A 26219-nucleotide genomic window follows, 5' to 3' on the forward strand; every position below is an offset into this window, starting at 1 on the left:
CAGGAAGTGCTACACCTGCCCCCATACCTCCTCCCTCACCCCCATCCTAGGCCCCAAGAAGACTTTCCACATCAAGCAGATGTTCACCTGCACATCTGCTAATGTGGTATACTGCATCCGCTGTACCCGGTGTGGCTTCCTCTACATCGGGGAAACCAAGCGGAGGCTCGGGGACCGCTTTGCAGAACACGTACGCTCGGTTCGCAATAAACAACTGCACCTCCCAGTCGCAAACCATTTCAACTCCCCCTCCCATTCCTCAGACCACATGTCCATCCTGGGCCTCCTGCAGTGCCACAACGATGCCACCCGAAGGTTGCAGGAACAGCAACTCATATTCCGCTTGGGAACCCTGCAGCCCAATGGTATCAATGTGGATTTCACAAGCTTCAAAATCTCCCCTCCCCCTACCACATCCCAAAACCAGCCCAGCTCGTCCCCGCCTCCCTAACCTGTTCTTCCTCCCACCTATCCCCTCCTCCCACCTCAAGCCGCACCCCCATCTCCTACCGACTAACCTCATCCCGCCCCCTTGACCTGTCCGTCCTCCCTGGACTGACCTATCCCCTCCCTAACTCCCCACCTGCACTCACCTTTACTGGCTCCATCCCGGAGTCTTCGACCTGTTTGTTTCCTCTCCACCTATCCTCTCCTCTAAACATCTTCTATCCGCCTCCCCCTCTCTCCCTATTTATTTCAGAACCCCCTTCCCCTCCCCCTTTTCTGATGAAGGGTCTAGGCCCGAAACGTCAGCCTTTCTGCTCCTATGATGCTGCTTGGGCTGCTGTGTTCATCCAGCCCTGCACCTTGTTGTCTTGGATTCTCCAGCATCTGCAGTTCCTACTATCTCTGGTAAAAGACCTTATTGGATAACGGTGTAGACTTGCTCACCGAGCCAGCGTGTCCGATTGCAGACATCTCATAACCCTGCTAGGTAACATCGTCAGTGCGCCTCTGGTGAAGCGTTGGTGTTCTGTCCTGCTTGTTATTTATATGCCTCAGTTTGCTGGGATGATTGGTATCACTTCCAGTTCTGTTTTTCAGTGATTTGTATATCAGGACCAGTTTAACATGTTTGTTGATGGAGTTCCAGTTGGAATGCCAGGCCTCCAGGAATTCCCTGGCATGTCTCTGTTTGGCTTGTGCTATTATGGATGTGTTGTCCTAGTCGAATTCATGTCCTTTTTTGTCCATGTGTATTGAGACCAGTGAGAATTAGTTGTGTCTCTTGGTGGCTAATTAGTGCTCGTGTATCCTTATTGTCAGTTTTATTCCAGTTTGGCCTATGTAATGCTTCTCACAGTCCTTGCATGGTATTTTGTATATTACGTTAGTTTTATTGGCTGTGGGTATGGGATCCTTTACGTTCGTCAGTAGCTGTTGCAGCATTTATTTGTTGGTTTGTGGGCTACCATGATACCTCGGGGTCTGAGTAGTCTTGTGGTTATCTCTGAAATGTCTCTGATGTACAGTAGAGTGACTAGTGTATCTGGCCGTGTTAGGTCTTGTTGTGCTTTTTGGGTATCCATTCTTTTTAAAAACTCCATATAAATGCTCCTGTTTTGCTTTGCATAATTCTGGGTTGCTGCAGTGAGTTGTGGCTCTTTTAAATAATGTCCTGATGTGGCTCTGTTTATGGGTATTGAGGTGATTGCTACTTCTGTGCTGTATCATTGTATGATTCTAGGTAAAAGAAAGACCTTTCTTTGGTTTAAGCAAGCTGTGGAACAGTTTCAGGACACTAAAGGTTAAGACACAGGACAAATTAAGGACTTCTTTTTCATTTGCACTCTAAGCAATAAATCATCAAAGTAATTCTTAAATGCTATTTCAAAACACATCAACATTTCTTCACACACAATGTCAAACAAAAGGTGATTGTCACAGACCTACAGCAGGAACAACATCCCTTTATTAACTAACAATAGTCTTCTGCTGGATAGATTCTTTTTGATAGTGCCAAGCATCAGAAATCAATTCTAATGACTTCAAATTGACTACTCTTCATGCAGACTGCACAAAATAAATTCCCAAAATGATGAAATTAGTGCACTGATCATTTTGCCAATTATGACTCTGACAGTTGAGCTTTCTAATGTAATGCAGGTTCTTTTAGATCTTGGGAACAGTGCTACATGCAGAATTGTAGCGATCCTTCTATTTTTCGCTTCCGTTCTCTTCCTGTCAATCATACTGGCTGAATACTGAGATTGAGTACCTACCAGCTTCCAGTTACCTTGACCATACATCCTCACACCTGCTTCCTGTAAGGAACTCGATCCCATTCTTCCAGATTCTCCATCTCCATTGCATCTGTTCCAATGATCCCATCTTCGACAGGGGCCAGGGGTGGGGTGCCACAGAAATTTCCACCTTTTTCCTTAATCAAGGATTCCCCGCTACCATAGCTGACAGGGCTCTTAGCCATATCTGACCCGTTTCCCGCAATCTGCCCTCACCCTTTCCCTTCCATAATGAACATAGCATCACCCTGGTCCTCATTTTCCATCCGATCAGCATCCATATCCAAAGGATCGTAAGCTGCCATTTCCACCACCTCCGGCAGGATGTTACCACCAGATACATGTTGTCCTTCTATCTCTCGCCAGCCTAACACAGGGACTGTTCCCCATGGGCTACCCCTGTCTACTCCTCTTCCACTCCAACACCTCCACATTTTCCCAAAGCACCTTTCCATGTAACCGCAGGTGTAACACCTGCCCATTTACTTCCTCCAGCCTCACTATCCAAGGCCACAGACAATACTTCCAGGTGAAACAGTGCTTTACCTGCACTTCACTCAATCTAATCCACTGTTATCGCTGCTCACAGTCTGATCTCCTCTACACTGGGGCGGTGAAACACAGACTAAGTGACCACTTTGCCAAACACCTACATTCTGCCTGAATTTCCAGTTGCCTGCCATTTTGACACCACCACCGTGTTCCCCTGCCAACAATTTTGTCTCAGGCTTTCTGCATTGCTCCAGCAAGACTCAATGCAAGCTGGGAGAGCAACACCTCCTCTCCCACTGAGGCACCTTACAGCCTTCAGGATTCAACATCGAGTTTAGTAATTTCATAATGTGAACACCCTCTCCCTTGTCTTTTCCCTTCCCCCACATCGCTAGGTCCTGTCCTGAATGGGTTGTTCCTTGCACAGCAAATGCATTTTCAAACATCATATGTCTCGTTAGCACCTTACCTAGCTAATCTCTCTCTCAGCACATCATTAACAATCTCTTTGCTTGCCCATCCTCCACTCTCTCTCTCTCTCTCTCTCCCCCTCCCCCCCACCCAGTCATCAGCATAAATACCACCCTTCCCCAGTTATCTTCAGTTCTGACAAAGGGTCACGGGACTCAAATTGTCAACTTTGTTTTCTCTCCACAGATGCTCCCAAACCAGTCATGTTTCTCCAGCACAATCTGTTTTTGTTGTAACTGAGATTGAAGACATCCTTTAAGGGTTTGGGCTGGGCCTCGATGTCCCCAGCCCAGCTGAAGATGCAGTCTTTAACTGAGGAAGGTTAGCAGGAGAGAATTGGATTCATGAATAAAAATGCAGATGCACAAACACAATAGAACAGATGTGATATCTTCTGTCAACACGAGGATATTAGCAGGCTGCTGTTCCACTGGTTGTATTAATAATTAATAAGCAACACTTCAGATATCAAAGATAACACAATGTGGATCTAGAGGAGCAGGAAAGCTGACGTTTCCGGTCGGGATCCTTCTTCAGAAAAAAATTTCTGAAGGGTCCCGACCCGAAACATCAGCCTTCTTGCTCCTCTGATGCTGCCTGGTCAGCTGCGTTCCTCCAGCTCCACACTGTTTTATCTTGGACTCCAGCATCCGCAGTTCTTGCTATCTCTCACTTCAGATATCAAAGGTTGCTTTCTTAGTGAACACCCTCAAACCAATATCTAAACCAAATTCCCCAGTCCCAAGCAGAGTCATTGCTTTGTTTTGGCAAGATCATTATTTGCAAATCTCCTCTCCACACTTGTTCTTGAAGGATTCCACCCAAAATATTAACCTTTTTTTGGCTTCTCTTTTCTCAGATGCTTTTCTGACATTACACTCCCTGCAGTAATTCATGAAACTTTGGATGCAAGAAAAAATGTTACGTAAATGTCAGTGTTAGTTAAGTGTATGGTGTTGACCTTTGATTGAAATAGTTGTTACCTAAATGTAACCATTTTTCCTACATCTGACAGATTAAAAGCACTTCTTGGCTGTTTTCCTTCATTTTAAATACGGACACTATAGACGGTATATGAACAGCCCTGAACCCTCTGGTAATACTAAGTACTGACTCACAAGGTGCATTTTTCCTTAATGTTGCTGGAGGGTGGGTAGGGGGAAAAGACGAAAGAATGACAGGTATTGACAACCAGTAACTCTCTTGCAACAGAAACAGCAACTAGACTGCATTTTGTTTCAACTACGTGCAAGTTCTTGCTGAGCCTTCAGGTTTTCCCTGACTGTAAGGTTGTTATTTTGTCTGTACATAGGCTTTTCTGTCTAGATTTAGGCATCTTGATCAGCCTGTTGTATGGTTGCTTTGTCTGTAATTTGCTTGCTCTGCCTCTAAGAGTTCTGTGCAACCAGTTGGTTAAGGGGCTGTGTGGGATTTTCTCTCTTTCTGGACTATGCTAGCTCTGCTGTTCAGGCCTTGTTTGCTGATGCTGCCACCACTTTTTCCACCACACAGAAGAGACAGCACTGTTGGCCTACCAAGCTATAGTGCAGGCTGGAAAATCATTACCATAACAGCAGTAATTTGCTTCACTCCCAGCAAGGGTCATAGCCATGAAGAAAATAGAATCAGAGTCCCTACATCATGGAACCAGGCCATTTGGCCAGAGTCCAAACCAACCCTCCAAAGAGCATCCCACCCAGACCCACCCCCTATCTTATCCCTGCATTTCCCACCCTGAACACTATGGGCAATTTAGCACGGCCAATCCACCTAACCTGCACATTTTTGGACTGTGGGAGGAAACCAGAACAGGCGGAGGAAAACCACACAGACACGGGGAGAATATGCAAAGTCCACACAAACAGTTGCTCGAGGCTGGAATCAAATCCGGGTCCCTGGCGCTGAGACAGCAGTGCTAACCACCGAGCTACCATATCGCTAAGTGAGAGAACTATGCTTTAATATAAGATTCAGTGAAGAGAGCACATTAAGGCAGGTGATTAAATTACCTAAGGGATGCTGCAAGTTTTACAAATACACAACTCAGAACTGTTCACAGATGTCACTAATGTTACTGTACTTAAGAAAGGTCATTGACTTGTGGTTCCTTCTCCCTCTGAACTGTTAATGATGAAAACAGAAACACAGGTGTACTGCCACGAGGCAAGGTAGATCAAGTGGACTGTGATAAAGGACAGGATGAAGTACTTATGAGAGAAGAATACACCTACAGGAAGGAGGGAGAAATAAAATCTAAGGTTGAATAGGGAAAAGAATTGGAGGCAGCCTATTGCAGCTGAAGGATCTATCACTCAATCACCAGTGTCCGAGAGCTTGCACGATCATCTTTAAAAATCAGACAGGAATTTTGCAGATCTTTCCCCTAAGCTAGTTCAAGGGTATTTTTAAAAAAATCTTAGTTAATTGCTATGAGAATAGGCACTCAAATGAAGTTTGCTGAATGGACAAATTTGACACCAGTAGAGCGAGCGAGGGTGCCCAGTAAGTAGGTGAAGAACCTGGCAAGGTTAGGTAGATGGAGGTCTTGTCAATCCTAATGCCATCAATGCCTTTGCCCAGTATTGCTCAAACACCAACTGAAGCAGCAGTTAGATGGTCATTTGAAGTATCATTGCATACAAGGCTGTGGACTAAGTACTGCAAGACGGGATTAGAGTAGATAGGCACATGATGACCAGTGCAGACAGGAGGGATCGGAGGGATGGTTCCATGCTGTAATACTGTTATTCTATAACTAATTTAACAGCCAGACAAACTGCTTTACCAGTAGGAAAGAGTAGTGAGAGGCAGCAAAAGGATGAAGCTCAGATGCCAAGGAGATGCTGTTTACCATCACTGAGGAGCCAGTGGAAGGGGAAGTTAACAAGTCCGTGATGAGAAAGGGGGAGCCTGTTAAAATGTCTGTGATTGAGGTAGAGTTGGTGAGACCAAAGGTTTCTACAAGAGGCCTAGAGGGACTGCTCCTGCCCTAAAACTGCTCTTCCTCATGAGCTGCTGTTGCCTAGTAGCAAACAGTGCGTGACTGCGTGTTGAGCCTAAACTAAGTCACAACTTTGATGGCATCAATGTTCTTCATTCTCTTGGCATATGTATGACAAATGAACATTTGGGTGAGATACTGTGGCCTGAGGATTACTGTCAAAGCACAGGTAGCACTTGAGGATGGGGAAAAATTACAAAACAAAACAAACAAAAAATGAAAGACACAGAGTCATTGTTTAAAAAATGTTTTTTTTTAATTTTGTGTACATTGGCAAGGAAAAAAAACTGCACTGGCATAACAGCCTCTGAACTGGCACACCATATAATCTCAGAGCTAATCCCAATCATATTTAACACACACGCTCAGCAAGACAGCTAGTCAGCAAAATAAAAATTATACAGTGTCAAAACATTGCAATATTGAATTAAAACACAAAAGGTGAAGTAAATGGCACCATTTCAGCCAAGATTACTGGACCTCACATGTAATCAATACATGACCCACTATGCTTCCCATGCAGTGGAAAAGGCAGAACAGTATGTGTGTTGCTATACAAGGCAAGGCACACATACCAGCTGTGTTATAATTACTGTGTCAATGAATTAAAACAGCAATATAAACAAAAGTTTACAGGTTTTGTTACATGAGGGGAACCAGAACATTCGGTGCCTATTGCACACAATTTGAAATAAAGCACCAAGAAACAGAAGAGTTGCGGTGACACTTAAGGGATGATGAGAGGTGGAGGTGAGACTGTTGCTGTACATACAGAAACCAATCCATACTTAGGGGCATGCCACTTTGTCAGATCTAATGTGCAATGCCACCATGCGAGTTTCTCTCAGTGAAGGAGAATAAAAAATAAAATCCTTTTCTGGGAATAACTGAACCGTGACTTTACACCAACCTGTTGCTATACCACAAATAGAGCAACAGCTAGATATCCTCTCGTAGTTCATGACTTTGCACGTGTATTACCACGCAAAATCAAAAGCAATTGAAAAATCAAAACAAGCTGTGTAACTGGCTTAAGTAAATCACTAGAGCAAAGGCCAAGCAGTTTATTAACATGCCCTCAACCTCTAGCAGGATCATGGTGCAGAGTCTGTTACCATGCATACAAGCCAAAAATTGGGTGATTATTTCCCTTTCCACTCTATTTCTTGGATGTGTAGTTCTGATTTTAAGTGGCATATAGCCCTATACTGCAGCTAGCAAAAGAAACAAAGCTCTGATCTCTTGGCCTAATCATTAATGCAGTTCTATGGAGATCAGTTGTATCACTGCCAGCCTGTTGACACAAACCAGGACCTGAAAGTGGACTAAGCTACTGTTAGAGCACAGTAATGCATTTGCTAAGCCATTAAAAGTACCCCTTGCCAACCTTTAATGATAAGAAAATTAAACTTCTGGAGACTCCAACTTTAAAAAAAAAAGGCAGAAAAATTGGGCTGACAGCAGCTGACTGTATTCATGCGAGCGTGACATTTGAGGAAGGGTGGAAAGGCCCCTTTGAGAGACCAACAGTCAACTTGTGTAGGTCTCTTTGATGTGCTTATGATGGAAACAAAAAAAACATTAAATGCCCACGAATCAACTGACATGAACTGGTTTTGGACCAGACATTGATGGGTCAGTCAATATTTGATAGTTCAACAAAATTCATTTAACTCTTGTTGGATTTCAATAATTTGACCTCATGATGGCTTCGAATTGGAGACTGCCCCACTATTTATCAGTGTTGGAAACAGCCAGATGGTGAACATACAATACCTAAACCAAGTATCTTCTCTCTGCAGCAAATCACTTCTTCCCTCTTCCTGGTTCAATCAGGCATAACACAATGAAAAATATCTTTAACAGATACATCCAAATCTTAGACCAATATCTATCCAACTCCTGTATATCCTATTAATAGGTTAAAAGGGACTTGGAAAGAATATGCCAATAAAGGAAGATTTTCAAGTCCAATTCACTATTTTTCGAAGTTAACAGCAATTTGAAGGCACTCAGTCATCTATCTGTTCAACTGGAAATGCACAATAAATTTCATTCATAGGACATTTCTTAGGGAGTAAGCATTTGAATTATCTAAATTTTCACATGTTCTGTTCACATCAATACATGACAGGCTATAATATAATGCCTCTATCAAGGAATCATTTTTTTCACTTCAGGAAGGTTAGCAACATTTCAGAAAATAATTAGCAATATTAAAAGAATACTCATCAACTGTTGATGAGCAATCATTTAAAGCATGATTTTGATTAGAAAATATTTAAAGGCTCTGGAAATAGATGTATGGAAATAGTGTTTTCCTGGAAAATGCAAAGCATTTGTTTAAAATTTGGCTGTTTTTCAGTCTTGAACCCAACAAAAATACTGAACATAATTTTCCTGTATAATGCTACAAATGAAGGACAATCTCCTGGGGCAATGAAAAATTCTCTACTTTCACATGGGTTACTTAGAGATGAACTTTAGCAAGTGAGTCAAACCACTGAAACAAATGCACAAAGCATGCGAATGAAGCATTCAGCTGAGTCTCCTTTATGTACTGATCGATCTGCTGTGCAGTTATTTGCCATTCTGATGGTGTAACATTGAAGCAAACAATTTCTTTGATAAAAAAGTAAGACGGAATCTTAAACTGGTGTGAATGACATGGGCTACGGTGAGCGATACTGAGGGGCTGTGACCAGTACCGGGATCTCAGTCACAGGCATAGTCTATACATATTCCAGGGACTTGGTCATGGTCAGTCATCTACTTAGGCCAGTCACAGTCAGGGGAGATGTCTGACTGTAGTTGCGGACTGGGCAATGGTCAGTCCTATAAGGCCATCAGCGGTAGCCAGGGGAATCATACATCATCAGTTGGGGAGCTGCAAAGACAGCGATCATGAGTTTGGTCAGTTATGTCTACGGTTGTTCATAAAAGTCTGTCAGGGATCTGGTGTAAACATACTCAAGGGGTCCGTGTACTCATCAGTGAGGAAGATACAAGGAGGGGCTGTAGGGCAAACGGAGTCACCTTGACAGAAAGGGTGGGGCAGTCGAGGTTGACGAGGGAAGCAGAGGCATTTAGACAGGGCGGACAAAAACGATGATTGGGGGGGGGGGGCAGATGTCAAGGTACAAGGGGTTACTGTCAGCATCCACCATTTTTGCCTTTACAGGGGGATGATAGAGGGCCACAGTGGGCAAAGGTGAGGTGTAATATCGGTGCTTAGGAGGAATGTTGGGGGCAAAGTTCAATGTGGTGAATCTCCACCTATTGGGGCGGGGGGGGGGAAAAGAGGGGGAACAAGACGAAGAGGAGAAGGGTGAAAATGGGATGCAGTGGTAATGCAAGGTAAAAAGGGTATGGAGGCACTGGGAGGGTTACTTGGTAATCAGGTAGGACCTGACACTAAACATTTCCACCCTGACCTGTGTTCCCTGTCATCACTTGCTGTTCATTAAATATTAAACGCAACCGGAAAATGGCTGGGACAACACCTGGGGGAGTCTGTCAGTCATCAGACTGATGGGTGGAAACACAGGATTCACATCTGGATGCCAGAATATGGAAGAGACAAACACAAAGCCTAGGAGTCAGAACACAGCAGCTACTCCCTTTATGACGTTCTGTGTGTTGGTACTCAGCTGAAGTGGTACATTTACCCAACTGGTGCACATGCTGAGGCTCAGCTGCATGTATGATGGATTTCTCAGCCACACGTCCACAAATGTATCAGGAAAGTGACCAATGTCATCTGTGCAAGATCACACCAGTTCATTTTGCTTCCCAATAATGAGGTCAGTACTGCATCCTGGGTACTGCTGGGTGCCAATGTGGGCATACATGGCACTGAAATGGCCATACCACAACACTGTGGAATTCATCAACAGGAACGGTTTCATTTGGATTAATCAATGATTACTGTTACCATTTCCTGGAGGTGTGCTCACTGGCAGCTTCCACAACTCCTACATACTGCAGCCCTCATTTACCCACTGCATTCTAGGGTGCAAGGGCCCTACAAGGACTACTGGGAGAACAGGGCTACCCACTGTGCCACACCTCATGACACCATTGCAACATGTCCAATTGATGAGGTATGCAGATATAATGCCACCCAAGTTTCGATTAGGGTCAGTGGAGCACACTGAAGGTTGCTGAAGATGGAGTTCTGCTGCTTAGATTTGTCTGAGGCAGCCTCCAGTATAGTCCAGACAGACTGCACAACTGAAGCAGTCAATGAGCCAATGTGCTGGATGCTGAGGAACTGGGGAAATGGGAGCAGTCTTTAGAACACGAGAAGCACAATAACATTGTGGATGAGGAAGCTCTCCTTGTACATGACAGAGCTCAGCTGCAATGGGCGCTGTAAGCCAAATGGGACTGGATTTACACCCAGTTCCAGTCGACAAGAGCTGGTTGTAGCAAACACAGTCATGGAATGTGAAATAGTCATTGGTCATCAGACTGGCATTTTAGTTTGTGAGGGCATCCTACAGCCTGTATTCATTTTGTTTGTGTTCGCTTTTGCTGGTTGTAAATTAAACTCATCTTTGGAATTGTCCTATTGCTTACCTGTATGTGGTGATCCCCAATGGAACAATGAGAAGTTTTGGGTCTAAAGTGGTCACTGGGGGCGGACTAGAAGTGACTTGAGAGGATATTTAGACAGGATATAACTAAGGACAGGTTAACTGAGTGGACTGGTGATAAAACAACTGGTATGAGAGGGGAATGTAGCTTCACCAGCATGGTTTTGTGCATGTTGCGCAATGGCCTTTCAAAGATATTGCAGGGGCTAGGGATGCCAGTGTTTTGGTTGATACCCACTGAGTATTCATTTGTTCTGGGAATAGTGAGTGGCAGTTAAACTAGGATCAGGCAAAAGTGGCATCATAGGAGGGGGAGTAGCAAAATGAATTTGGGACAATACAACAACAAGTCCTCCTAGGACGTCGTGAAACTTTACAATAGTAGCACTTAGCCAAAAAACGTAAGATTCAAACCATAATCTTTAGCTATCTTACTTAGGTATGCACAAGTCACACAACCCAATGTCCAATTAATTCAAACTCTTCAGTAAACAAAAACTCTTAGAAAAAAAAGAGTATTAATAGTACCTTCCACTCTTGCCATCATATGTTAACCGCTTGTCCAGAAACTATCAGTAAACAGATTAGTCCGTTCCTGCCAATTTTTACAGGTCACATTTGCATTCATCAACAAGACATTTTGGGCCAATTTTAGGCTAATTCACCTACTGGTAAGCCTGGAGGGTTGTTAGAATAACACTTTTATACCCTGCTTGATACTGCTCTCCGCTGACTCAAGAGTCAAATTGGACCTTTTTGAAATTGCAAAACCAGCATCACACCCAAATCAGAGTTTGTTATTGTAGTGATTTTGCCTTCAAAAATCCTTCTTCCCTTCCTTCTTCTCTATGAATTTTGTTATGGCACCTACATTAGAGCAACCATTGAGAAACACTGCAAATCTGTTCCATCATACTTCCTATTCTGAATACACATTAAAACAAGGGACACAAAAATATAGAATTCATTTCCTTAAAAAGAATCAATAAAAGATCTTTTACAAGTACATTTACTCCACCATTTCTCAGTAAGAAAATCAAATATTATTATTCATCTACAAGTTCATTAAGTTCTTGAGTAACTAGAAAATTTTAAGAGCTGATATAGCCATATTAGATATCTGTATAGTTTATAAAGTATAAAAAATAAGTGTCAATAATTTGCAAAGCTTCAAGTATGTTCTCAATGTAAAGCCATTTAATGAACACTCTACACAATTCCCAGAATTGATTAGCTTTAAGACCAATGAAATGATAATTTAGCAAAGATTAACTGGCAAAAACTGATTGACATTTACAATGACCAGGCTGTCCCATCTGAACATTTCAGTGTGACAAGCCGGTGGGTCAGCAACATTTACATTAAAATTCATATGCATGTCCTATCATTAAAAGTATGCTCAATATCTATCTAGAATTTTAAGAAGCTGTGTGTTTGGTAAATTGAATTAATTTAAGTATTAAATGATGAAATTGGGAATTAAACCATAAAAAAGACAATTACTTTTACTTTTCAAAGTCATGAAAGCGTCGGCCTACAAGTTCAAAAGGAGCTATGCCTGTTTAACTCTCATAAAATGACAGAGGGTCATACTGATTAGGAATCTTGCTTGGGCATCCAAAGTGCGCACCTAAAATTGATATTAGGCCCTTTGCATAGGCCTTCTTTGCAGAATTAATTATGCAGGACCATAGCATGTGACGTGAATACTGCAGTTACTTTGGGTACTTAGTAAGCAAACCAATTCCTTCAAGGGATTTTGGAAATGCTCTTCTTAGCTCATCATTAAATAGGTGGGCTGCAGTCTGCCCCTGCATAACTCAAGGGCTTTTCAGCCCTCTCCTAGGCCTTTCAAAACACTTCAACTAGCAGCAGAGCTATTTCTGCTGCTGACATCCCTACCTCAAACAGAAGCCAACTAGTTTACTAATTTATTTATTTCACTAATTTACCACGTTTTGCCACCTGTCCTTTTAGGTGCAAATACTGCACCCCAATTCAGACACAATCCAATTTCTTGACCATTGACTGTTCTGTGAGGATGCTAACTGGCAGGTGTTTAGTTGCCTTCTGGTATCCAAAGAAGTGGTTTATAATTTCTTATGTGAAGACTGATGTGGAACAATGTAGATTATTTGACTGTCGGGACATAACTGAGTGTTCCTGCACTCAAACTTCATCCAATTGCATTCAAGGATGGACTGTCCTAAAGCCAATGGTATGGGACCTGTAAATGATTTCTTCGCCCAAACACAACGATATTAAAGCCAATTACAGGATCTCTGATACAGTAAGTTAACTTAACATAGCAAGGCAAACGGACACAATCTTTCTGGCTCAACTACCTGTGAGACTTGCTGAGCCATCTTACAGCTAATGACTGTAACACATTAAGAAGCAAAGTGTTTATGAAGTTGACTCCAAAAAAGGACCCAACTGTATCGTAAATAACAATCCTACTACCATCCTCGTTGAGATTAGCTAACTCTGCACAGATCAGATATTGAGCCTGAGATCTTCCCAGTCCATATGGCTCAGTTTGGCACAAGGCAGTGCATTTATTAACCAAGTAACTAAAGGAGCTATGCAGTCTTTCTCTATATCACACAATTCTACTAAAAGTACAGAATTTCAATGGTACGAGATTGTATTATTCCTGACAATACAGATTTCAATAAATGTGTATGTCTTTTTTAAAAAATATCTTGTACAGTTTTGACAGTAACATTAGATTTATAAAGTGTGCTTAAAAACATGGACTTTTCTTCATTACAGGCCATTTTTTGTTGACATAACTATGTTATAACACTGTTACAGTACGTGGAGCAACCATTTCTGAAGTCTGTTTTTAAGAAAAAGCAGCACAGCATTGACAACTCCTCACAGATTGTACCCAGTCAGTGATTTCCTGATGTAGGTCTCAAAATGAAAGGCACACAAATTCAGCAGGTATCTCAAAACTCATTAACAATGCTTATTAAACACGAGCAACATGAGTAGCCCAGCTTGGCAAAATAAAATGGCACATGCAATAAGAGTAATGTAGTTGGAATTGCTCATTCCCAGTCAGCTCCAAATTTTTATCAAATTCCTTTTATAATTTTGGTATAATCTAATTTTCAACTCCTGAAGGATGTAATTCCTGTTTGTTCCCATTGCAGTATCTTCAGAACAGGAGGAGTTGTGGTACACTTTTGTAGAGCACTACAGAGTTTGATTAAATTTTTCCTTTTACATATCTTATTGCATTTCCTCCTTAACTGACAGCCTCACTACCAATTCCCTCTGCCTCCTCCCCTTATCCTTCCACAAAACTAAGTATTTGGAAAACAGGTGCCATGTCCATACTAATGTGAGTACCAGGGAGTGTGTTTCTGTGTCACAGGAGAAGGCTGTCCTCATTTTCTATGGCATATAGAAGCAACTGGATTCCATTTAACATTTTCCCTTTCACAAATCCATTTTAAAAATGTTGGTACAATTTGAATAACCCTATGGAATAGCAAGAATGAATTCTCATTGCACCATTCTACCATGCAAAATTGAGTGCAGGCCCAGAATTTTCCCATGAAAATTATTGCCATTTCATATTTTTGAAATATTTAATTTGTCCTGACCTAGATGTTCTGATTGCAATCATCAAGAGATACTTAAATGTTTGAATACATACCTTTAAACACAAAACGACTAGAGGTGAGGGACCGATTACTAAGATCTTTCTTCAGTTACTACTTAGGATCACCAAATCAGGCACCTTTTCACAGTCAGCTATTTTAATTGCTAGTTTTCACAGTAACTGGTCTACTTTGAGATTCTTGAAAAGTTTTGAAGTGCTACACATTTAAACGCATCAGTGACACTCTGAATGATAAACCATGCAACAAAGATAAATATAATCAAGAGTATATGTTGTATCTGTCAAAAATAAGAGCTTTTTTCCTTTTTCTGTTCTTTACAACCAGGCTGTTTTCAGTTAACTATATACAAATGGTCAATACTAATCTGACCAAGAGTGGAGTAACCAAGAGTTTATGGCTGCTTGGGCTTGGATTGAATTGAGAAAATCAAACAGCATGATTAGAGACAGGGACTCAAAGACCATCTTTGGCAGCTCAGTATTTAGCAATGCTGCCTCACAGAGACCCAGGTTCAATTCCAGCCTCGGGCAACCGTCTGTGTGGAGTTTGCATATTCTATCCATGTCTGCATAGGTTTCCTGTAGTTTCCTCCCACAGTCCAAAAATGTGTGGGTTAGGTGGATTGGCCATGCTAAATTGCCTGTAGTGTTCAGGCATGTGCAAGCTGGGTGGGTTAACCATGGGTAAATATGAAGTTACGGGATGTGGTAGGGGGCTGAGTCTGGGTGGGATGATCTTTGGAGGATTGGTGTGGAGTCGATGGGCCAATGACCTCCTTTTGCACTGTAGGGGGTTCTATGATCTTATCTCCAGGCCAGGTTTACAAATGGGAGAGGATTTTCTCTTCTCCCGCTGATGGTTGGACATCTGGGCTTAGATTTGCTTTTTCAGTTACAAGTCCCAGGTTTGGATTTTACAGCTGGTGCTGGCTTGGCTTTTCAGAAAAGGTACAAACAAACACCTCAGAATCTTTTAAGTGTAGCAGAGATGTATGACTGGCATAAAGCACCTTACACAAATAGCCATAAACTCAACCGCCTCTTAAGTAACTAGGTTCACTCTTAAATAGAAATCCCATTGGATAAGTGAGAACAAAGAAGCTATCAATTTTATTTTTAAGTTCCTCAGACATCAGATAGGATCATCTCCTAAAACCTCTTTTACAAAGGAGGCAACGTCTGTTTTGTTGGCATCATGTATTTTGAAGAAGGAGTGCGCCTGTTGGAAAGAAATTTAAAAATTTACAAACAAATTCTAAAACTGGTAAATGTTACACACCGTCCAAATGCAAATGGCAGAAGAAGAGGAGAATTTCTCACCATAAGATCAATGTAGTTCATTCGATCTTTGGGGTTTTTCTTTAAACTAAAAGGTAAGGAATAGAAACAAATTCAGAATTGGATATTTCAACATTACCAACACTAAAACTTATAATGCTGTTGCTGCACACTAATAACTCCACTCATGCCTATCACAGCCCATCTCCGCAAGGATCTTTGCGCTATACATCCCTCTAATTCTAACCTCTTGCATATATGCAATTTTCATTGCCACAACCAGCTTTCAGCTGCCTGGTTCTTAAACCCTCGGATTCCCACTCTAAATCTCTCATCCTCTCCAACCTCTTCAAAACCAATAAAATGGTCAACAGTCCAAAACATCACGTGGAGGGATGCCAAGTTTTATCTGCTCCTGTGAAGCATCATGGAATTTTGCATTGTGTTGAAAAGGTGCCAATTAAATGCAAATAGTTGTCCACTTTAGTATTTAGCCTTAAAACTTAAATCAAAGTTTTGTAAAAGTTATTTCTATTGTTACTTAAAGATATGAGGATTTCTATTTACAAGGGTTGAAAGCAGTAAGGGAGACAAACTATAGGGTTTCCTCTTCATTCCCTTGGGGATACCAGCAAAATATATGTAGAGATCAAGGCAAGTGTCAGAACGCCCAAGAACATAGAACAGATGACAGATACCTTATAAAGCTAGTTAGAAACACATACTAAAAATCTTGATTAAATATCAACAGTTATCAATTCATTTTTGGGATTTATGGATGGTGATAATATTTCCATGAGGTAAATGAAAACGCCTACTTCTATGCCTAAGTTTATGTGTTTTCTAAAAGTTTCATTTATCTATAATTAAACCATACATTTGCACTCCAATAAATTTGGAAAGCTTGAAATATAACTGATTGTACACCTTTGAGAACCTTACTGTGGGAGGCCTGCAAGATGGCAGCGGAGTAGGATGCTCCAGGCTGAGCTCATACACGCTCCGCCCACTCTTCTTCTTTCCTTCCCTTTTTCTTCCTCTTAGTGCTTGTTTTCCTCCTTCTTTTTCTCCCCCTTCGACTCCTGACCTCCGACGATGACTACCAGCCTGCAGCAACCTCCAGCGAGGAGTGTCAAATTCTGGCATCTGGCAACGATTCACATCTTCCGGCAAACAACCATTCCTGGCCTCCGGCAACGACGCCCAGCCTGGCGCTGCTGCCTCCTTCTGTAGGGGCCTCCCGGCGTGGCGTGGTGACCTCTGAGCCTGGTGCACAGGCCTCCCACAGCGGCTTCCCAGTAAGGCATGTCACTGGCGCAGTGTACAGCCAGGGCCGGTGCTGACTGAAAGCAAAGTGCCAGCGCAATCTGCTGTACTGAACTCTTTTCTGTAATGCTGAACATTTTATCTCTGTATTGGCTAATATCTTGTAACAAAAGAAGCTGTGCCTAGGTACTTTTATATCTAAGTCGGTACTGTAATTGGTGACATATAAACTTTTCACTATACTCCTTGAGTATATGTGACAATAAAGGCTATTCTGTTCTATGCTATTGTGTTTTCTTACTTAAAAACTAAAAACAATTGAAATGTTGCCTGAAAGTTGCGTTTCCCACCCCTCCCCCCCATTTTGAATTAGAATTTGCCCTGCCTCACCCACAACACCACCAACCCTCCACACAAACCCAACTTCACTGAGAAGCCAAGCAACAAGAACTTGAATTCCATATGATTATAATCCAGCCTATTTAAAAGTGCCAAGGTAAATTGTAACACGAATATGTTTGCATGCATCACAAATTTACCACTGTGCTGTGAAATCCACAAAATCCTTGGAGAAGCGGTCTGCAGGTAATTGCGGGGAAGGTTCTTCCACAACTTGCTTTAACTGTTGAAATGGTGTTCCCCAGGATTCATACGGAAACCGTAGGATTGCTAATTCAATCTGCAACATTAAGAATAAAACTCCATTTTAAGAATATACATCTATGATAATTAACTGCAGAAAAAAAGAATACAGTGGTGATCATAGAATCCCTAGTGTGGAAACAGGCCCTTCAACCCAACAAGTCCACTGACCCTCAGAGCATCCCACCCAGACCCATCCCTATAACGTACCTAATCTATACATCCATGAACACTACAGGCAATTTAGCATGGCCAATCCACCTAGCCTGCACATCTTTGGACGGTGGGAGGAAACCCATGCAGACATGGGCAGAATGTGCAAACGCCACACAGACAGTCGCCCGAGGGTGGAATCGAACCTGGGTCCCTGCGTTGTGAGGCAGCAGTGCTAACGACTGAGCCATCGTGCTGCCGCTAAACTCTGGGGATTTGTACTACCAGCAAATATGTACACAGGACTGGTACATTTATGAGCTACAGTTACAGCTGTCTCATTGTACCCAGGCCTGATAGAAAATTCCCACAAGATCAGGGCTAACACTCCAGTTCCCTTCAGGAATGAATACTGCACTATTAAAATACTGACTTTTGGATAAAACTATAAGATGCAGGAGCAAACATAGGCCATTCAGCCTGCTCTGCCATACAATTAGGTCATGGCTGCTCTGATAACGCGTAACTCCTCTTTCCTGCCTTTCCCCATAAGCCTTGATTCCCTTACTAATTAGAAATCTGTCCATCTCAGCATGGACACACTTAATGAACCAGCCTCAACAGCCCTCTGCAGTAAGGAATTCCACAGACTGAATACACTCAGAAGACATTCCTCCTCATCTCTATCTTAAATGGGCAACCCCCCATTTTGAGATTATGCCTCTGAACCTAGACTCTCTCACAAGAAAAACAATCTTTCCGCAATTATCGTGCCAAGTCCCCTAAGAATCTTGTCTGTTTCAGTAAGGTCTCCTCACATTCTTCTAAACTTTCCAATTAGTACAGGTACAACCTGTTCAACCTTTTCTCATAAGACAGTTCCTCCACATTCGGGATCAATCTAGAGAACCTTCTCTGGACTGCCTCCAAATGTCTGTACATCTTTTCTTAAATGAGGGGACCAAAAACTGCACAGTATCCTAGCTGTGACTTCCCTATTGCTAAACTCTATTCCTAAACTCTACTTGAAATAAAGGCCGACATTGCCTTCCTTAATACCTGCTGAACCTAGAGGCTACCTTATGATTTGTGCCCAAGGATTCCCAAATCCCTCTGTGCTGTTGCTTTCTGCAGTATTTTTCTACCATTTAAAAAAAATATTCAGCTCCTCTATTCTTCCAACTAAAATGCATGAATGCACAATTCCCACATTATATTCTGCCTGCCAATTTTTTGCCTACTCATTTAACGTGTTCATATCCTTCTATAGACTTTGTGTCATCCTCAGAATTTATCTTCTGACCCATTTTTAAGACATCCAAAAACTTGGCAATGGTACAATCACTTTCTTCATCCAAGCCATTAATATATATTGCAAATAACTGCAGTTCCAGGACTGATCCCAGTGGCAACTCCACTAGTTATTAGGTTGTCATCCTAAAAATATCTCCCTTATCCCAATTCTCTATTAATTAGCCAATCCTCTTTCCATACTAATAAACTACCTTCAACACCATGGGCTCTTATCTTATTAAGCAGCCTAACAGGTCGTCAAATGCCTTTTGAAAATCCAGATATATTACATCCATTGCTTCCCTTTTATCTATCTTGCTTGTTTACCTCCTCAAAGAATTCAAACGAATTTGATGGGCACGATTTCCCCTTTGTAAAGGCTTGCTGACTCTGCTTGATCAGGTCATGTATTTCTATATGCTCTGCAATTACATCATTCATAACAGACTCGAACATGTTCAAATTAACTACCATTAAGCTTCATAGAATCCCTACAGTGTGGAAACAGGCTCTTCGACCCAACAAGTCGACACTGACCCTCAGAGCATCCCACCCAGACCCATCCCCTAATCTACACATCGCTGAACAGTACAGGCAATTTAGCACGGCCAGTCCACCTAGCCTGCACATCCTTGGACTGTGCGAGGAAACCCACGCAGACACAAGGAGAATGTGTAAACTCTACACAGACAGTCGCCAGAGAATGGAATTGAACTTGGGTCCCTGGCACTGTGAGGCAGCAGTGCTAACCACTGAGCCACCGTGCTGTCCGCCAAAAGCTAACTGGCCTAGAGCGTTACTTTTTTTTTGTCGCTTGCCTTCTTTAAATAAAAAGAAAAAGGTGTTACAGTGGGGAGTTTTCCAATCCTCCAATCCATGTTCAATGAAACATTAAATCAAGGCCCCAGTTAAATCAAGGCCCCTCTTAAGTAGATGTAAAAGATTCCATGTCACAAAACCAAAAAAGGAGGGCAGGAGAGTTATCCTGGCTGACACGGATTCCCCAGACAGCATTATAAAAATATCCTCATTATCCCACAACTGATTGTAAGGGCTCACAATGAATAATTTGACTATTACATTTTCTACGTTACAACAATGACTACATTCCAAGGATATTTAAATGCTTTTAAAGCACTTTTTGGCACTCAATGTTCATGAAAGGCACTAATAAACGCATATCTTTCTTTTTAGATTTTACTAATGTGGAAATGATCCTTTCTTTATAATACCTAAGTGTTCAAAAAACCAAGGCTGATCAGGAAGAACCAGAATGTGAAAGCATGTTGACCACACAGGGGATTTACATTTTTCTAGCCTGTTATTCCATCTTTTGTCTCTCCTGCTTGAAAACAGATATCAGCCAATATTGAAATACAATTCCACTTACACTAGCCCTCCTATAACCAACATGAATGGCTTTTCTTAACATCTGTATCTAAGTTTATTATTAGCATTATTATTATTATTATTATTAGAGATTATTAGCAGTCTGGTCAATTACAAACTAGCCAGTTTTTAACTCAATCATCATTATATAACAGGTGGAATTATATATAAAAACAAGTAGAACAGGAAATGTTTAGCAGATTTGGCAGCATCATGAAGAAAGAAAAAGAGGAACAGAATTTAACATTTTGACTCAAACATGACTCGTTTCTAGGTTCTGAAATAGTTATATTAACTCGGTTTCTCTCTCCATGGATACAGCCAGACATGCTGAATATTCCCAACACTTTGTCTTTATTCAGTATTTCCAGAACTTCCACAGTATTTTGTTTATATTATAGGAGACTAAGGAAGTAAGAATCCTTACTTTTCCACTTGACAGAATAGTGAAATTGCTCTGATTGATTCGGGAGTTGGGGAGTGGAGTAGAAATTAAAATTCCAAATGCCAGTGGCAGGCATGGAAAACACATTTGATTTGATTTTGTTGTTGTGGAAACTTTTCATAGGTGAAACCCACCATCAGCTGACAAAGTTGGTGTGATCGAGGTGTTGAAGGTGAACCAAAAATATTCTATGAAGACTCTTCCACAAACACCCTGAAACGGGCACACATTTGGACAATGTGACACCACTTTTTAGGTCTCTCATTTTCCTCTTAACTTCACCAACTGTTCCCATCACCTCACCCAGGATAACAAGCCCTTCCCACTTCAGTCTTCCATGCTCCCGACCCGACCCTTTCCCAATCTTCCATGCCCTGACCCCAATCATAACCCTCCTCACCACTGACTCATGCAGGACTGTAATTCCCTGTAACCTTCCCATGTGCTCGAGTTAAAAAGAGAAAAATTGCTGACCTTATACATAATATTACAAAGCCAAAAGTTGCATGCCACCTTTAAATGATCGTGAACTGGGTATTACTGACTTTATCCCAAGGGTAGGATTTTATTAAAAATTGTTTCACACTAATGAATATTCATAGAATCGTGACAATACTGTGGCTTTAAGAGGTGTGTTTGTCCTGCTTTCTTTTAGAGAGAGATTGGGGGCACAGGTGCCGAGCAGTCTATGAGATGATGAACAGCTTGTGAAGCCTTGGCTGCTTTTTTTTTTTTAAAAATGTTGGAACAACAGAAGCACCCTGAATAAGTGTGGTCAAGCTCCCATCCACAGAACCAGGGATTTTAGGTTTAGTTTCCAGCAATTGTTGCTGGGTTCTTTTTTTTTTCCCTTTATTCATTCATGGGATGAGGGCATCGCTGACCAGGCAGCATTTACTGCCCATCCCTAATTGCCTAATGGGCAGTTCAGAGTCAACCACTGTGGGTCTGGAGTCACGTGTAGGCCAGACCAGGTAAGGATAGCAGTTTCCTTCCCTAAAGGACATTAGGTGAACCAGATGGGTTTTTCCAACAATCGACAATGGATTCACAGTCATCACTAGATTGTTAATTCCAAATATTTATTGAATTCAAATTCCACCGTTTGCCATGGGGGTTCAAAGGCAGGGTCGGTAGGCAGTGAATCTCTCCTGGCTGCTACACTCTAAGTTTGCTCTGTATGTTTTCCCTCCTGGGCTGCCGGTGTTGCATGCAAGACAATTCTGTTTTCTGAATTTGCCTTTTGCCAAGGAGGTGTTTATGGCATGTTACTGTATTGAAACAGTTACAGTTTAATAATAAAATAATCTATTATTCTGTTAAATTTTTCAATAGCATTGTTATTCTAAGTTCTCCTTTCTTTCGTTGTATTTTAACTACAGTGTTTGAATGAAATTGTGTTTGCTTAATGTCGAATAGTTTGACCAATTGAATTGTATCTGGAAAACAGCACCCCAAATTTATTTTTAAATAAGAGAAAGCTAGGGTTAGGCTAACTCCTCAATATATTTTGAGGGGGTCTGGTCTGGTCCATAACAGAATGCAAATATAGCAAAAGTACGAATCTGCCACAGGCCAGGGTAATTTAGCACACACTATATCTCGGGATCTTAAACCACCGTTAGGAAAAAGAAATTGCGCATTCTGCAAAATTGTAGCCACCCTACAGATTACATTTCCCACCCAAGTGAGCTCCATAAAATTCCTCCAAACTGAAAATTCAACTTCCAAGTTGGTCTAAGGAGTGTAAACCCCAAAAATCTTTCCATTAACGTTAAACCAGCCGACTTCATTACATACCATTGTGATGCCTAAACTCCAGACATCAGATTTCACATTGTATCCTTTCTGGTTCAGATCTGGGTTAATCCTCTCGGGCTGTAAAACAAAATAAACTTATGATATAATCAACTGGCAGCAGCATTTATGGTCCAAATAGCCCTACCACTGAAAAAGGAAGTGCACAAAAAAGCACTGCAGAACCATTAAAGCTCAACTCTGATTGAAGATGTAAATTCCAATAGGATTGACTTCTACTTCTGAAGATATTATAACTTAAAATTTTCCCTTCTCACTCCTGGTTTCCTAGAACCTACATGCCATTTTACATTGGCAGCAGCAAACCACTTATGTTGAGCTATAAGCCAATAACATTTCCCCTTAAATAAAACAAAGAACTGCAGATGTTGGAGATCTGAAACAAAAACAGAAAAAAGGAGAAACTCAGGAGGCTGGGCAGCATCTGTGGAGAGAGGAAGAAGGGAGATAATGTTTGGAGTAATGACTCATCAGAACATTACCTCTTGCACAGCAATCACTGCATCTCAAGATGCACTCACTGAAAACAGCAAGGTTATTTAAACATGGTTCAGATCGTGCTCACTACTTGAAATCAGAAGGTTGCAGTTTAAGTCCCATTGTAGAACCTTACACCCAGGACCTATTTGATCAGCTGGTGCAGTACGGAGGGACTCGGGTGTTGTTTTTCCGACATAAGGTGTTAAACAGAGACCCCAACTACTTTATCAGGTGGACGCAAAGATCTCAATACACATTTTTGGAGAAGGACAAGGGAGCTCTTCCCCCCCACCCCTCCACCATCAACACCATCCTGGTCAATATTTAACCCACAACCAACATCACCAATCTAGTGCTGGTCACACTGATGTCTGTTGGATCTTGATCACTGTTTAATTCCTTACTTTACTGTGCTTTTTATGTATAGTCACTGTTGTAAAGTGTTTTGGGGTTTGAAAGGTCTGAACGATAGTTTTGTTTCCCCTAACTGATTTTCAGTTGAAGAGATACAAAGTAGTCAAATTACACAGAGGTGTTCCATTGATCTTTCCCTGTTCTAAGGTACAAGCTGTGCCAAAATGGGACCAGTGTGGGATATTGAAAATTTACATTTGGTATGGCACAGGGATCTCCTACAAAGATTGGGGCAAGAGCACACTGCTCAGACAGCATAGGTTTACTTTTACTATACTTGAACTGACCATTTGATGGTTAGCTGAAAAGGTATTCCATTGACAACAACATCACCAGCAAATGCCTGAATACAAATATTCACTGTGACAAACACGCAACAATCTAGGCTGATATAAATATTAGCGGACAAGAGAGACTCGATTCTAAATTTGCACTCACAGCCATGTATGGTTTGCATCCAGCATCCATTGTTTTGGCAACCGAGTCTACCAAGTATCCACTAATGCCAAAGTCGCACATTTTCACATGACCTTCTTTGTTGATGAGAACATTGGAAGGTTTTACATCTGTGAAAGATCACAAGAATTAAACATCAGTTACACTGATCATTATTTCAGTAGCACTATGTCCCACTGAGAAGAGGTGGCAAGGAAGAAAGTCAAATTAAAGTTGAGCAAATAAGAAAATTGAAATTTGAAAGTGTGGGTCAAATCGCAGAGCTATTTAACATCATAAGAATATGTTGTCTCCCGATTATTGTTTACCGATAATCAGAGTAGATATTGGCATACTCCACAACCCAGAGTACAAGGCCCAATTTTAGGGGTGTTTGATGTACCAAAGCACAATATTTAAATGTAAAAAAACAGAAACAATAGCAAGATGCATCATTCTTGAAATATCACAGATACTTTTGCTAATTCTATACATTTTTTGCGTTTTGTTTGATAGTAGCAGTTTATCTACTTAGATGACTGATTCCCATTCTTTATTACAGGTTCATCATGCTACAAAGCCAGAAACTAAAGGCAACAATCAGTGATGCAGTACATCGAGCCTTTGCATCTATGCATCCTGCTCGGATTTCCTGCTCCAGCATTAAACGTTGGTTTTGAAACAGAAACCCAAATTATAAAATCAACAAAATTATTTTTTAATATTAACAACTAAGATTCAAGATATGGGATATTCCAGCTTTAGCTGGTCTTAATGTCTCAAAGTATTCACTAACACTGTCCCTTCAACTTCAGGGAATAGGTGAAAAAGGTATAAAGTTACATTGATCAATATGTTGTTGCTTCTTTGCTTGGTAACACCGGGAGACACCCGTCTTAGGACAGATTCTATCCCACATCAATAGAGTCAAAATGTCAATGTAGACCACCTTAATACACCAAACTGATAATCGCAAGACAGTAGGGAGATACCAGGATACAATTTGTGGTTATAAGGCTCCAGAGAGAAGAAAACTAAACAATCACTGCAGGATTCATTCAAAATCTTTTAATTAAAAAGTTCCAAATTAATGAAAATCTATTTACTGCAGAAGCACCTTGCTGCCACCTGTTGTGAATATTTTTGTTCTTTAACTTGAACATTGCAATCATCATTAGTGCCTGTCTAAAGTGGCAGCACTCACCTCTGTGAATCACGGACAGCTTGCTATGCAGGTGCTCTAATGCCTTCACAATCTACAAAGAGGAAAAAAAAAGACAAAAACAAACCTTCAATGACTTTCCATACATACTGCAATTCTGTTATTAATACTACACAGACTTGAATACCTTGTAAAAATACAGAAAATTTGTTAAATACAACATTATAAACTGATGAATGATCTGGCAAAGGTTCACTATTTCAAACATGCATCCACTGCTCCTCTTTTGAGGTCCTGATAGATCTGCTGCATATTTCAACAGTTTCTGGCTCATCTAAAATGTTTAGCCTTGCAGTTTTTCACTCTTTCAATCCCTTAAACATTTCATTCCATATTAAAAAGGTGCCACTTTTGTTAGCAAAGGGTAATTACAGGCATGCTGCATTTTCACCACAAAGCAAGTGATGGCATGGCACTCAACCAGAGAAAACATACATCATTGCATTGCAGAACATATGGAATACATCTTTCATTTTTGTCAGCAATAAATTAGGTAATTTGCTGAGTGACTTAGTTTTTCTTCTGTAAAATGTTGTCTTGCACCTGATTTTCATGATATCAGGTAGCTGATATGTTAAAATGTGCATCTCGTTACCTGGACAATCGGGGCAGACAAAACGGACTAGCACTAAGTAAAGCAGAATAATGCTAGTTAAGGGCATACATAACTGAGGAAAAGGTGATTTGTGGATTTTGTTGCACTAAATAGAAGTAATATAGAAGGGTAAGTAAACAACAAAACAAAAAAAGAGGGAATATCTAATTTAGAGCAATAGTGTAAAAAAGGTGATAGCGAACTGGCATTTTCTATGCCTCTTAAGTCACTGGAAGAGTTGCAAAACTGGCTGTAGAATCCCATACAAAATTTGTTCTTATGTGAAGAAATCTGCTTGCTGTTTTCATAATGAAGAAGCTAATGGGTTTAATAGCCTATAAACCTGC

At 41.2% G+C, this 26219-nt stretch overlaps 1 protein-coding gene across 2 annotated transcripts in view; it reads right to left on the minus strand.

Moving 5' to 3' along the window:
- Nucleotides 1-6441: 6441 nt before the first annotated feature.
- Nucleotides 6442-26219, minus strand: part of map2k6 (mitogen-activated protein kinase kinase 6) — a 135342-nt gene continuing 115564 nt past the window's right edge. Inside the window, exons 7-12 of one of the 2 annotated variants that reach the window (XM_048609334.1) lie at nucleotides 25260-25311; nucleotides 24059-24186; nucleotides 22709-22786; nucleotides 17526-17665; nucleotides 15763-15808; nucleotides 6442-15661 (exon numbers count right to left, since the gene is read on the minus strand). In XM_048609334.1, the coding sequence (XP_048465291.1) occupies nucleotides 15575-15661; nucleotides 15763-15808; nucleotides 17526-17665; nucleotides 22709-22786; nucleotides 24059-24186; nucleotides 25260-25311 (531 nt within the window). In that variant the 3' untranslated portion in view covers nucleotides 6442-15574. The remainder of the gene's footprint in view (nucleotides 15662-15762; nucleotides 15809-17525; nucleotides 17666-22708; nucleotides 22787-24058; nucleotides 24187-25259; nucleotides 25312-26219) is intronic. The other variant, XM_048609335.1, reaches the window with a different exon arrangement.

Source organism: Rhincodon typus, chromosome 21 (assembly GCF_021869965.1).
Source record: "Rhincodon typus isolate 14 chromosome 21, sRhiTyp1.1, whole genome shotgun sequence".
NCBI lineage: Eukaryota > Metazoa > Chordata > Chondrichthyes > Orectolobiformes > Rhincodontidae > Rhincodon > Rhincodon typus.